This window comes from Cetorhinus maximus, chromosome 24, assembly GCF_964194155.1.
Source record: "Cetorhinus maximus chromosome 24, sCetMax3.hap1.1, whole genome shotgun sequence".
Taxonomy (NCBI): domain Eukaryota; kingdom Metazoa; phylum Chordata; class Chondrichthyes; order Lamniformes; family Cetorhinidae; genus Cetorhinus; species Cetorhinus maximus.
In genome coordinates, this window is record NC_135902.1 from 24105069 (window position 1) to 24120333 (window position 15265).

The 15265-nt window shown below is 49.6% G+C and overlaps 1 protein-coding gene and 2 long non-coding RNA genes across 3 annotated transcripts in view; 2 read left to right on the plus strand and 1 right to left on the minus strand.

The window, feature by feature from the left end:
- Window positions 1-5017, plus strand: part of acsf2 (acyl-CoA synthetase family member 2) — a 267757-nt gene extending 262740 nt beyond the window's left edge. Inside the window, exons 15-16 of the mRNA XM_078570862.1 lie at window positions 1367-1435; window positions 4089-5017. Of these exons, the coding sequence (XP_078426988.1) occupies window positions 1367-1435; window positions 4089-4148 (129 nt within the window). The 3' untranslated portion in view covers window positions 4149-5017. The remainder of the gene's footprint in view (window positions 1-1366; window positions 1436-4088) is intronic.
- A 114-nt stretch (window positions 5018-5131) lies between these two features.
- Window positions 5132-9832, plus strand: LOC144699716 (uncharacterized). The gene is made up of 2 exons (XR_013580602.1): window positions 5132-5203; window positions 5859-9832. It is a non-coding gene; the product is annotated as an uncharacterized LOC144699716 (long non-coding RNA).
- Window positions 5193-5927, minus strand: LOC144699715 (uncharacterized). The gene is made up of 3 exons (XR_013580601.1): window positions 5562-5927; window positions 5486-5523; window positions 5193-5431 (listed from the first exon to the last, which is right to left on the minus strand). It is a non-coding gene; the product is annotated as an uncharacterized LOC144699715 (long non-coding RNA).
- Window positions 9833-15265: the final 5433 nt, after the last annotated feature.

Below are 15265 nucleotides of genomic sequence, written 5' to 3' on the forward strand. Positions count from 1 at the left end.
ACCAGGCCAAATCATTTCTACTGAGTTCACTGATCATCTCCAGGGTGCTGGGAGAGGACTGGTGCTACAATTGGCCTCAGTGCCAAGATGTGATCTTACTGATTCCCACTGCCCTATGATTCGTTACATACCTACCACAAGAAACCACATGTGGGGAACTCGCTCACTCATGTCAGGATGTCATTAATGAGCCATTTAAGATCAGTTATCCTTGAGCCCTTCAGAATTTAGTGGTGGCTCAAGGGTTAAATCAGAGCTGGGAGACATTCTCGTGCCTCACTGCCAATTTTTCCAGTAGCCTGCTAGTCAGTCCCTCATTGTCAGGCACCTTGTGCCTGATTGAGGGTTACGGCTTCGTGAGGGTGGGGACGGTGAGACCCACCCTTTGCCCTAGCCTCCAACCTCCCCCATCCCCATGACCTTCCCTCCTGTCACCCCTGGTCCTCCCCACCACACCACCCCACCCTCATAAATCTGAGGCCATGGATCCAGCGACATGAAATCCCTGCAGCACTATCGGCAGAAGCTAGCACCACTCCCGGTGGCGCTGCTGGCAATGGAGAGCTGCTGGCCTCTGATTGGCTGGCAGCTCTCGGTGGGTGGGATTTCTGTTACCAGGGCCCTAAATCGCAGAGAAGGCCCAGCACTGGCCCATTGAATGTCTGAGAGGCGCCAAATTCGGTCCGGTCTCCCCTGTGGAAGCGATGTGTGTTTCCCATCAGTTCAGCTACCGGTAAGCAGCATCCGCATCAGGAACATTAAATTCTGCACACTTTTACAGCCACTAAAATTGGTAAGTAGGAAACCAAAATCACCCTAAATTCTCCGATTGATTTTGCAAACAGTGAGATTGCAGCTGGCTGTGTGTCTCAGGGAATTTATCACATTCCTTTTCAAATTTGCAAAACATTTGGTCCCCTATAAAGGTAGAAGCCACCTCCTCAGAAAAGCTTTGGATGGTTTGGATCTCGTCCTATTCTTTGGGATGGAGATGTAAATCACCAACTGGTCACATCTTTACATCAGAGAGTCAACATTAATCCAGCAAACAGCAGAGCAGGAGTTTGCAGATTGTGGGATTAAAAAAAAATGCTTGAAAAACTCAGCAGGTCTGGTAGCATCCATGGAGAGAGAAACAGAGTTAAGGTTTCGAGCCCATATGACTCTTCTTCAGATTTCCAGCATCTGCAGTATTTTGCTTTAATTATTGTAGATTGTGGGCACAAGCTGATGACCTAGTGTGCTGAGCACTGAGGTGAGAGTGAATGAGAAGGGATTGGTGTCTTGCGATTGGAGTGAATGAGAAGAACAGAGAGAAAAATTTAAGTAGCATTTTAAAACTGTCCAATCTCTTTGCTCCTAACAGATCTCCCACTTCAAGATTCCGCGGTATGTAGTGTTTTTGGATGAATTCCCTCAGACCCCCAGTGGGAAGGTATGTACAATAGTGGTAAACCTGAAAAAGCAACATTAGTTTCTGATAATTGAAAGTGTAAAAGAGGAATACTTTATATCATCATCAGGACATAGAAAACATTTACCTGTGTTCTGGCTTCTAAAATTAATGTAAGGATTCCAAGGCTGATGCTGTAATTTCATTCCATGATATACTAATGGGTGGAACTAAAATACTTTTATTGCATTTATTATGGAGTTACTTTTCAGCTCAGAAGCAGTATTTTCATCTCTGAGCCAGAAGGCTCCAGACTTTGTCAGTAACACTGGTAGTTCTGAATACTGACATTCAGGTGGGCTACTGGGTCCAATTGGTATAAGTGCCCCCCTCCTTCCTTCTGCATTGTTAAGGGTAGGTGAGCCACTTTAAACTTCTGCGACGCATGGGAGAAGGTACTTTCTGAGAGCAACAATAGGAAGGCAGCCTTGAATATGGCCCAAGCACCTTATGTATCAAACTTGAATTTAGACCTTCCCTGGGAACAGAACAGAACAGAACAGAACATGATGGATATTTACAATAGCTCAGGCTGTGAGGAACTGAACTGGACCAGGTCTGATCATCTCTACTGAGTTCACTGATCATCTCCAGGGCGCTGAGACAGGACAGGAGCTACAATTGGACTCAGTGCCAAAGTTGTGATGATACTGTTTCCCACTGCCCTGTGATTCACTACACGCCCGCCACAAGAAACCACATTCAAAAGCCCTGCAGGACCAAAAAACCCAACACAATGCCCCACTCTGAAACCCAGTGCTCAAACCCCAACACAATGTCCCAATCTGAACCCAGTGCTCAAATCCCAACACAATGTCCCAATCTGAACCCAGTGCTCAAACCCCAACACAATGCCCTACTCTGGAATCCAGAGCTCAAACCCAACACAATGCCCCACTCTGGGACCCAGTACTCAACCCCAACACAATGTAACATGCTGGAACCCAGTGCTCAAACCCCAACACAATGTCCCACACTGGGACCCAGTACTCAAGCCCAACACAATATCTCACTCTGGGACTTAGTTCTCAAACCTAACACAATGTCCCACGCTGGAATCCAGTGCTCAAACCCCAACACAATGTCCCAATCTGAACTCAGTGCTTAAACCCCCAAACAACGTCCCACTCTGGAACCCAGTGCTCAAACCCCAACACAATATCCCATGCTGGGACCCAGTGTTCAAACCCAACACAATATCCCACCCTGGAATCTAGTGCTCAAACCCCAACACAATATCCCACTCTGGGACCCAGTGCTCAAACCCCAACACAATGCCCCACCCTGGGACCCAGTGCTTAAACCTCAACACAGCCTCACACCCTGAGAGACCCAGTGCTCAAACCCCATCGCAATGTCCCACCCTGGGACCCAGTGTTCAAACCCCAACACAATTTCCCAATCTGAACCCAGTGCTCGAAACCTAACACAATGTCCCACTCTGAGAGAACCAGTGTTCAAACCCCAACACAATGCCCCACTCTGGGACCCAGTGTTCAAACCCCATCGCAATGTCCCACTCTGCGACCCAGTGTCAAACCTCAACACAATGTCCCACTCTGGGACCCAGTGCTTAAACCCAACACAATATCCCACTCTGAGAAACCCAGTGTTCAAACCCCAACACAATTCCCCACTCAGGGACCCAGTGTTCAAACCCCATCGCAATGTCCCACTCTGCGACCCAGTGTTCAAACCCCATCGCAATGTCCCACTCTGGGACCCAGTGTTCAAACCCCAACACAATGTCCCACTCTGGGACCCAGTGCTCAAACCCAACACAATATCCCACTCTGAGAAACCCAGTGTTCAAACCCCAACACAATGTCCTAATCTGAGAGACCCAGTGTTCAAACCCCAACACAATGTCCCACTCTGGGACCCAGTGTTCAAACCCCAACACAATGCCCCACTCGGGGACCCAGTGTTCAAACCCCATCGCAATGTCCCACTCTGCGACCCAGTGTTCAAACCCCAACACAATGTCCCACTCTGCGACCCAGTGTTCAAACCCCAACACAATGTCCCACTCTGGGACCCAGCGCTCAAACCCAACACAATATCCCACTCTGAGAAACCCAGCGCTCAAACCCAACACAATATCCCACTCTGAGAGACCCAGTGTTCAAACCCCAACACAATGTCCCACTCTGGGACCCAGTGCTCAAACCCAACACAATATCCCACTCTGAGAAACCCAGTGTTCAAACCCCAACACAATGTCCTAATCTGAGAGACCCAGTGCTCAAACCCCAATACAATGTCCCACTCTGGAACCCAGTGCTCAAACCCCAACACAATGTCCCAATCTGAGTGACCCAGTGCTCAAACCCCAACACAATGTCTCACTCTGGAACCCAGTATTCAAATCCCAACACAATGTGCCACTCCCGCACAGTGATTTAAGAGACATGTTGGGAAGATGAGTTATGAGGGTAAAGGTGGGATTGAGGGAAATTGGGAGAAGTTGGGTGCTGGTTGTGCGTTATGGGGACAAGATGCGGTTGGGGATTATGCGTCAAAGGTTGGCGGGTGTGATTGCTCTGTGGAAAGTGATATGCTTGTTAGCTCCAATTCAATTGTTCCTTTCTGGAGAATGTCTTATTTGAATTAATATTTTTTTCTGTTCTTATAGATTCAAAAAGCCAAACTGAAAGAGAAAATGGAAAAAGAACTGGGACTTGCGCCTAAGTGAGGGAAGCTCACACCATTGTCACTGAGGAAGACCAGAGCACACCATTCGTCCTTAAAATGCTTTGATCCTACTGACCCAGACACATTGCCTATCATAGATTACCCTCCCCTATCATAGACAAGCCTCCCTTATCATAGACTGCTCCCCTATCATAGACCACTTCCCTATCATAGACTACCCTCACTTATAATAGAACACCCTCCCCTATCAGACCACCCCTCCCTATCACAAACTACTCTCCCCTATCATGGACTAATCTCCCCTATCATGAACCACCTTCCCCTATTATAGACCATCCTCCCCTATTGTAGACCATCCTCCCCTATCGTAGACCATCCTCCCCTATTGTATTCCGTCCTCCCCTATTATAGACTACCCTTCCCATCATAGACTACCCTCACCTATTGTAGACTAACAGCTTTCATTGACCACCCTCCCCTATAACAGACTACCCTCCCTATCATAGACCATCCTCCCTATTGTAGACCACCTTCCCCTATCATAGACCATCCTCCCCTATTGTAGACCATCCTCCCCTATTGTAGTCCGTCCTCCCCTATTATAGACTACTATTCCCATCATAGACTACCCTCCCCTATTGTAGACTAACCTCAGCTTTCATAGACTACCCTCCCCTATAACGGACTATTCTCCCCTATCATAGACCACCCTCCCCTATCGTGATCCGTCCTCCCCTATCGTAGTCTGTCATCCCCCATCATAGACTCCTCTCCCCTATCATAAACCACCCTCCCCTATCTTAGACCGCTACCCCCTATCATAGACCATTCTCCCCTATTGTAATCCGTCCTCCCTTATTGTAGTCTGACATCCCCTATCATAAGCTGGCCTCCCCTATCATAGACCACCCTCCCCATCATACACTACCCTCCCTATCATAGACTATTCTCCTCTATCAAAGACCACCCTCCCCTATCGTAGACCACCCTCCCCTATCGTAGTCTGCCAGCCCCTATCATGGACTATCCTCCCCTATCATAGACCAGCCTCCCCTATCGTAGACCACCCTCCCCTATCGTAGACCATCCCCTATTGTATTCCGTCCTCTCCTATCGTAGTCTGACATCTCCTATCATAGACTACCCTCCCCTATCATAGACTACCCCTTCCCATCATAGACTACTCTCCCCTATTGTAGACTAACCTCAGCTATCATAGACTACCCTCCCCTATAACAGACCATCCTCCCTTTCATAGACCATCCACCCTCATTATAGACCACCCTCCCCCTTCATAGACTACCCACCCCATCATAGACCACCCTCCCCCATCATAGACCATCCTCCCCTATTATACACCACTCCATCATGGACCACCTCCCCATCTTAGACCACCCTCCCCCATCATATACCGCCTCCCCATCATAGACCACCCTCCCCCATCATAGACCACCCTCCCCTATTATACACCACCCCATCATGGACCACCTCCCCATCTTAGACCACCCTCCCCCATCATATACCATCTCCCCATCATAGACCACCCTCCCAGATCATAGACCATCCTCCCCTATCATAGACCAACCTCCCCTATCATAGACCATCCTCCCCTATCATAGACCATCCTCCCCTATCATAGACAATCCTCCCCTATCATAGTGCATCCTTCCCATCATAAACTACCCTCCCCACCATAGTCTACTCTTCCCATCATATACCACCCTCCCCTATTAAAGACCGTTCCCCCCAGATCGTAGTCTGCCCTCCCCTTTCATAGACTACCCTCCCATCATAGACTACCCTCCCCTATTGTCGACTAACCTCATAGACACCCTTCCCTATAACAGACAACCCTCCCCATGATAGACTGTCCTCCCCCCATCATAGACCACCCTCCTACATCATGGCTCACCCTCCCACATTATAGACCACCTTGCCCCATCATAGACCGTCCTCCCCATCATAAACCACCCTCCCACATCATAGACAATCTTCCCCTATCATAGACAATCCTCCCCTGTCATAGATCACGCTCCCCTGTTATAGACCCCCCTCCGCTGTCATAGAGCACCGTCCCCATCATTGACAACTCTCCCCTGTCATGGACCACTCTCCCCTGTCATAAACAACTCTCCCCTGTCATAAACAACTCTCCCCTATCATAAGCAACTCTCCCCTGACATAGACCACTCTCCCCTGTCATAAACAACTCTCCCCTGTCATAAACAACTCTCCCCTGTCATAAACAACTCTCCCCTGACATAGACCACGCTCCCCTGTCATAAACAACCCTCCCCTGTCATAGACCACTCTCCCCTGTCATAAACAACTCTCCCCTGTCATAGACCACTCTCCCCTGTCATAAACAACCCTCCCCTGTCATAGACCACTCTCCCCTGTCATAAACAACTCTCCCCTGTCATAAACCACTCTCCCCTGTCATGGACAATCCTCCCCTGTCATAGACCACTCTCCCCTGTCATAAACAACTCTCCCCTGACATAGACCACTCTCCCCTGTCATGGACAATCCTCCCCTGTCATACCCTCCCCTCCCCTACCCTGGGCTCTTCTCCATTGTGGGCCCTACTTCATCATGGGCCCTACTCCAGCTTGGGCTCTACTCAATCCTTTGTCTAAACTCTCCCTGATTTCCAATGCCCCTTCGCAGAGTATTCATCCCTTCATCATCCAATTTCCAATATTCAATCCTTAGCCTGTCATCTTTCACATCAGCTCTCCAACGCCACTATATGACATGTCATTTAAATGGTCGTTTGGTAATGCAGAACTTGAGCATCGCTGAAAGAAAACGCATATCGAAGATTTTCATCTTACACTCATTAGGACATTAGCAAGATGTGAAGAAAGTATAAATTGTTGTTCCCTTTACATTAGGGGCAGAATTTTATGCCTCGTGGGCGGGCTCACACTCAACCCGATCGGGCATAAAATAGCGCAAGAAAATGTCAGGCGAGCATCCCGACATCATCCCGCATGTGCGCAATCTTCAGGTTGGCGGGCACGCCCGGGTGTCAGAGCCGGGCCAGCCAACAATTAAAAGGCCACTAGAAACCAAATTGATCCCGATTTTACATTGCCCATGCGATTTTGCGCTCATTGCACGGACAAAACGGGCAGGCGGGCAGCCAACATTTTGCAAAATCTCATCCACGGGCGGGATAAAAAGGGTCTTCACCATTGCCAGTGTGAGTAGTGAGGAGTTTAGGAGATAGTTTGCTGCTGGTTGCCTATTTGAACTTGACAGCTTCATCTCTGTTCTGAGCATCATCCTTAGCATTTCTAGGCTTCATTTCAGGACTCATTGGTGTCTCCAAGACCCCCAGAGGATTTTGACCATGTGGACCCTTCCAGGTATCAGACAGCTTTCTGTTACCCTGGGAATGGGGATTGTGGTCTCCACTGGAGGCACCTCCTCTGAGGAGGAAGAGAGGGGCAGAAGGGAGAGGAGACCGGGTGTCCCAATGCAGCTTCCAGGGGAGCGACCTGTGAGAGGAGAGACGCAGGCACAAGGGGTGCGGGGCCAGCAGGGAGTCCAAGGCGGAAGGGGCTACAGAAGATGCCACTGTCCTGCTTCCAGGATTTAAAGGCAGCGATGCAGCTACCTCAATATGTCTGAGGTGCAATGCCGAAGGAGACTCCGCCTCTCCAGGGAGACCGTGACCTCCATTTGTCAGATGATTGGGCCTGAGATCAGCTCTGACTGTGTGGGTGGACACCCCATACCAGTGGTTCTGAAGGTCACAGTGGCCCTCAACTTTCATCCCTCCAGCTCTTTCCAGGAGTCAGTGGGGGATCTTTGTGGAGTCTCCCAATCAGCTGCCCACAGTTGCATCAAGCTGGTGACAGAAGCTCTGTCCAGGTGGGTACTGACCTTTATTCTTTACCGTATGGACAGGCCAGCCAGGCTGAGCGAGCCAGAGGCTTTGCAATGATTGCTGGGTTCCCCGCATCCAGGGTGCTATCGACTGCATAGGTGTGGCCATCACCCGGATGTCACAGGAAGGGCTTCCACTTGATGAACGTGCAGATAGTTTGTGACCACAAGACGCAGATTCTGCAAGTCTGTACAAGGTACCCTGGCAGCTCCCATGACACTTACATCCTCAGACACTCCCAGGTGCCGAGGCTCTTCAGTGCTCCAGCCCGACTGGAAGGATGGCTGCTGGGTGACAAGGGCTAGCCATTGAAAAGGTGGCTTATGACGCCTCACCGCCACCCAAGAACAGAGGCACAGCAGAGTTATAATAGGAGTCATGCCTCCACAAAGGCAGTGATAGGACCATAGGTCTTCTGAAGATTCGCTTCCGATGCCTGGACCGTTCAGGTGGAGCAGTACAATACCCCCAGAGCGGGTGTCACTGATAATGGCTGTGTGCTACGCTCTCCACAAATTGGCACTGGCAAGGGGGGAATCCACTGGAGGAAGAGGATCTTGACACAGCTCCACAGGCTACGGAGGATGAGTCCAGTAGTGAGTCAGAAGACGAGCATGGTGAGGAGAACGCTGAGGGCATGGAGTCAGGCCTCTGTATCCTTGAGGGAGGCAGGGAAACCTTGATCTGACACTCCTTCAGCTAGGCTGCCAAAGATCTGCTTCCACCTCATGCCAGGGCTGCCACCTCCATCCACAATGTCTGAAATGACCCTTTCATTTGAACCCACTCAGTGCCTGTGCAATAAAGTTTAGAGCCACTCACGTCCAGCATTACATACTGGCATACCCTGCACCAAAAAATAGGTGAAGCACACTCAAGCCATTACGACAAAAACAAAATTTATGTAATTTTCACAATCAAAACAAATTAACATAACCTTCTCTGGTGTTCAATTCCACACCAGTAAACTTACACAAAACATTACAGATCAGATCACCCGTGACCAGTCCCTCTTGTGCTCATGGTGCCTTAAACTTACGTTGACAAGTGCCATGTCTTGGTGCCTCCCCACCACCCCAGCCTCTCCAGCTCCAAGGGGTCCTGCTTGAATCTCGTAAGGATTAGGAGGTTTGGGGTCCTCCGACTGTCCGTGACCTCTCAATGTTGTTATGGCTTGTCTTCTCCTGAAAGGACAGAGGGACATTGATTAGTTTACGCTCTACCTGCAGCACCATTGCAGCCTGGCCAACCCCAGCTGAGGAACACTTTGCAGGGCACATCCCAGTCGTGGCCCTCGAGCCACAAGGCACTCAGTCCAAGCAGCCAGGGTTCAAACCTTTGGCCACCTCCAGCATCATTGATAGTTGGCACTCAGACTCTAACACCCCTGAGCTCCACGGTAGGGATAGTCAGCCCCCAACACTTCACCAAACTGATCCATGCCAACTCAGTACTCACCCTTCCTGAGCGCAGCAGGTCGTTAAACCTTTTATGGCACGGCACAAAGTCATGGCTGCTGACCTGGGCTGCCACCTCTTTAAAACAGAGCCTTTTACAGACCCTTTTCACACACCTCTTACCTATAAATAAAGATTGATAAAATGAAATCAGTGAATTACAAAGATGTGGTTCATTTTATCATGTTGGGCTTGTATTACTAATACATATTTGATGTGGCCTCAACTCATTGAAATGATCTGCTAAAAACTATAATAATTTGTTCTTGCTAATGTGTATTGTTCTGTGTTTGGGAGTAAATTATATAGCTTCACATCCTACAATCATTTATGAGATTGAATTTATATAAAATAAAAATTGATCCAATAGCTCCCATCTGTTCAGGTGTATTTTCTAATCTAAATATATAATGATATTTCTATTAAACTTCACTGCAGCAATGCAGTGTCTGGGCCATATTCAATGGACGCTCTGTACACTGACCCAGCTGACTACAACCAGCCCACAATTTTGGGGACAACTGCTGTTCATCTCTTCAGCATCTGTAACACTGATGCTGTGCTCCAGCTCCTTAAGGGCTCAGTCACTCTCTCCTCCATCTTCTTCACTCTCCGTAGGCCATCAGGCATACAACTAGGTCACCAGGATCCATGGTTCTGATGTGGTCCTCCTGCGGCATGAAAGAGAGAGAGAGACATGGTTAGCATGGGTGTACTTAGCACCTTTCCTGACCCTGTGTGACTGCCCCTTAATGCTTCCCAGAGAGTGCTGGTCACCCCTTGGATGGCCAGAGATGAGTACGCTGCATGGCTGCCCTGTCAGCCTGCAACACGGGGGATACTGTTCCTATCCGGGATGCTGAGATTGCAAGGGGCTGTGAGTCCCTCCAGCAGTGACTGCTACATGGCCAATGTTGGCGAGGAGATTGTACAATGTGTGCAGTCCAAATGTTCTACGGTCCAGTAAAGTGGTCGCGGATGCTGGGATGGTGGGGGGTAAGATATGCAGCACTTGGTGGCACCTTGGTGCCTCCATGTTGCTTGCATGGGTGGGCAGCCTAGGAGGCCAACCACAATCATATCACTGTGGCTGCACCTGAACTGTCTCAGTTCGAGAGGAATGGTCCGTTTATACAAGTGTCCCTAATGACTTCCCTCACCTGCCCTGTCCCCCACCTCGATTTCTTGTGCGTGGGATCTAAGGCCAAGGCAGCAGTCCACCCACCCACCTGACAAGAGTTGCCTCCCCGGCTGGGCAGCAGTTGCTCCCGGATACCCAGCCCCAACAACAATCACCTCCAAGATTGAACAGCAGTAGCCTCCAGTCAACCCCGCCCGATAACAGTCGCCTCTGGCAGGGCAGCCCTTCACCCCGGCCCCCTAACACCCCGAAACCTGTAAAGCAACAGGCGACCCTGGTGATCTCTGCAGAATGATGCTGTTCACTCACCTCCAGTTCCCCCAACGTGAAGGCCGTCAAGTGCACATTGCCTTTGTGCTGTTGTGAAACATGTCGACCTGCTTTCCCACCGACATGGACGAATGATCTAGCAGGGATCCAAGAGCCTGGTGGGATGGCCTTTAATGATATGCTGATATATTACAATGAGCTAAAAGCAAAATACTGCAGATGCTGGAAATCTGAAACAAAAACAAAAATTGCTGGAAAAACTCAGCAGGTCTGACAGCATCTGTGGAAAAGAAGACAGAGTTAACGTTTCGAGTCCATATGACTCTTCATCAGAACTAATCATCAGTTCTGATGAAGAGTCATTCGGACCGGAAACGTTAACTTTGCCTTCCTTTCCACAGACGCTGTCAGACCTGCAACTCAGCAAAACTCATTTCCAGCAATTTTTGTTTTTATTACAATGAGCTCCCTGACGACCGTTGACGGGAAATGTGGCCTGCCATTGGCAGGCTGAGTGGACATTCGTAACCAGCCTTCCCACCATCGTGAAACCAATCGCGCCATATTGTCCGGGCATGCCACTTATCACGCCTGCTGCCAGCGTGCACGGAAAACTCCGCCCACTGAAAATGTGGTAAAACACTGTTTGCAATGTCAGCAGCTACAAAAGTTGTCGGTGGCAGCCCCATTACACCCATGGGAGCGGCCTGGCAGACCCTGGGTGCAATTGCACATTGACTACATCGGTCCTTTCCTTGGAATCATGTTTCTACTGATTATAGATCCTCATGCCAAGTGGTTAGACATTTATGAGGTAAAGTTGCCAATGCCCAGCACTACTATAGAAAAACTACACCAGAGCTTCGCCACCCATGGATTGCCAAAGGTAATCGTCTTGGCTTTTTAAAAATTCATTCACGGGAAAAATTCATTCACAGCCAGTGGGCTTTACTGGCTGGACCACCATTTATTGCCCATCCCTAGTTGTCCTTGAGAAGGTGGTGGTGAGCTGCCTTCTTGAATCACTGCAGTCCATGTGGTGTAGGTACACCCACAGGGCTGTTAGGGAGGGAGTTCCAGGAGTCCAGCGACAATGAAGGAGCAGCGATATATTTCCAAGTCAGGATGGTGAGTGACTTGGAGGGGAACTTCCAGGTGGTGCTGTTCCCATATATCTGCTTCCCTTGCCCTTCTAGATGGTATCGGGCATGTGTTTGAAAGGTGCTGTCTAAGCAGCCTTGGTGAATTCCTGCAGTGCATCTTGTAGATGGTACACACTGCTGTTACTGTGTGTCAGTGGTGGATGGAGTGAAAGTTTGTGGATGTGATGCCAATCAAGCGGGCTGCTTTATCCTGGATGGTGTCCAGCTTCTTCAGTGTTGTGGGAACTGCGCTCATCCAGGCAAGTGGGGTATATTCCATCACATTCCTGACTTGTACCTTGTAGATGGTGGACAGACTTTGAGGAGTCAGGAGGTGAGTTACTCATCACATGATTCCTAGTCTCTGACCTGCTCTTGTAGCCATAGTATTTATATGGCTAGTCCAGTTCAGTTTCGGGTCAATGGTAACCCCCAGGATGTTGATAGTGGGGGATTCAGTGATGGTAATGCCATTGAACATCAAGGGACAATGGTTGGATTCTCTCTTGTTGGAGGTGGCCATTGCCTGACACTTGTGTGGCTCAAATGTTACTTGCCACTTGTCAGCCCAAGCCTGGATATTGTCCAGGTCTTGCTGCATCTGAGGAATCGTGAATGGTGCTAAAAATTGTGCAATCATCAGCGAACATCTCCACTTTTGAGCTTATGATGGAATGAAGGTCATCGATGAAGCAGCTGAAGATGGTTGGGCCGAGGATACTACCCTGAGGAACTCCTGCAGTGATCTCCTGAGCTGAGATGACTGACCTCCAGCAACCACAACCATCTTCTTTTGTGCTAGGTATGACTCCAATTGGTGGCGAGTTTTCCCCCTTTTTCCATTGACTCCAGTTTTACTGGAGCTCCTTGATACCACATTCGGTCAAATGCTGCCTTGATGTCAAGGGCAGTCACTCTCACCTCATCTCTGGAGTTCAGTTCTTTTGTCCATGTTTGAACCAAGGCTGTAATGAAGTCAGGAGCTGAGTGGCCCTGGCGGAACCCAAACTGGGCATCAGTGAGCAGGTTATTGCTAAGCAAGCGCTGCTTGATAGCACTGTTGATGACCCCTTCCATTATTTTGCTGATGATCGAGAGTAGACTGATGGGGAGGTAATTGGCTGGATTGGATTTGTCCTACTTTTTGTGTACAGGACATACCTGAGCAATTTTCCACATAGCCGGGTAGATGCCAGCATTGTAGCTGTACTGGAACAGCTTGGCTAGGGGTGCGGCAAGTTCTAGAGCGCAAGACTTCATACTATTGTTGGAATATTGCCAGGGCCCAGAGCCTTTACAGTATCCAGTGCCTTCAGCCATTTCTTGATATCACGTGGTGTGAAACGAATTGGCTGAAGGCTGGCATCTGTGATGCTGAGGACCTCCGGAGGAGGCTGAGATGGATCATCCACTCAGCACTTTTGGCTGAAGATTGTTGCAAATGCTTCAACCTTATCTTCTGAACTGATGTGCTGGGCTCCTCCATCATTGAGGATGGGGATATTTGTGGAGCCTCCTCCTCCAGTGAGTTGTTTAATTGTCCACCACTATTCACGACTGGATGTGGCAGGACTGCAGAGCTTAGATCTGATCCGTTGGTTGTGGGATCGTTTAGCTCTGTTATCACTTGCTGCTTGGCACGCAAGTAGTCCTGTGTTATAGCTTCACCAGGTTGACACCTCATTTTTAGGTATGCCTGATGCTGCTCCGGGCATGCCCTCCTGCACTCTTCATTGAACCAGGGTTGATCCCCTGGCTTGATGGTAATGGTGGGGCATATGCCAGTGGTGAGGTTACAGGTTGTGTTCGAGTGCAATTCTGCTGCTGCTAATGGGCCACAGCGTCTCATGGATGCCCGGTCTTGAGTTGTTAGATCTGTTTGAAATCTATCCCATTTTGCACGATGGCAGTGCCACACAACACGATGGAGGGTATCCTCAGTGTGAAGGCGAGACTTTGCCTCCACAATGACTGTGTGGTGGTTCCTCCTACCGATACTGTCATGGACAGATGCATTTGTGGCAGGCAGGTTGGTAAGGATGAGGTCAAGTATGTTTTTCCCACTCGCAGACACTTCCTCCTACCTCTCCCTGGACCATGACCCCACCACAGAACATCAAGCCATTGTTTCCAGGACTGTCACTGACCTCATCTCCTCTGGAGATCTTCCTCCCACAGCTTCCAACTTGATAGTCGCCCAACCTCGGACGGCCCGCTTCTACCTCCTACCCAAAATCCACAACAGAACTGTCCTGACAGACCGATCGTGTCAGCCTGTTCCTGCCCCACGGAACTCATTTCTCGTTATCTTGACTCCCTTCTCTATCCCCTTGTCCAGTCCCTTCCCACCTACATCCGTGATTCCTCTGACACCTTACGTAACATCAACAATTTCCAGTTCCCTGGCCCCAACCGCTTCCTCTTCACCATGGACGTCCAATCCCTCTACACCTCCATCCCCCACCAGGATGGTCTGAGGGCCCTTAGCTTCTTCCTTGAACAGAGGCCCCAACAATCCCCATCCACCACTACTCTCCTCCGTCTGGCTCAACTTGTTCTCACACTGAACAATTTCTCCTTTAACTCCTCTCACTTCCTCCAAATAAAAGGTGTGGCTATGGGTACCCGCATGGGCCCCAGCTATGCCTGTCTCTTTATGGGGTATGTGGAACATTCCTTGTTCCAGTCCTACTCCGGCCCCCTCCCACAACCCTTTCTCCGGTACATCGATGATTACTTCGGTGCTGCTTCATGCTCTCGTCAGGACCTGGAAAAATTTATTAATTTTTGCTTCCAATCTCCACCCCTCCATCATTTTCACATGGTCCATCTCTGACACTTCTCTTCCCTTCCTTGACCTCTCTGTCTCAATTTCTGATGATAGACTGTCCACCAATATCCATTACAAGCCTACCGACTCCCACAGCTACCTCGACTACAGCTCCTCACACCCCGCTTCCTGTAAGGACTCCATCCCTTTCTCTCAGTTCCTTCGCCTCCGTCGCATCTGTTCTGATGACGCTACCTTCAAAAACAGCTCCTCTGACATGTCCTCCTTCTTCCTTAACCGAGGTTTTCCACCCACGGTCGTTGACAGGGCCCTCAACCGTGTCCGGCCCATATCCCGCGCATCCTCCCTCACGCCTTCTCCTCCTTCCCAGAAACATGATAGGGTCCCCCTTGTCCTCACTTATCACCCCAGCAGCCTCCGCATTCAAAGGATCATCCTCCGCCATTTCTGCCAACTCC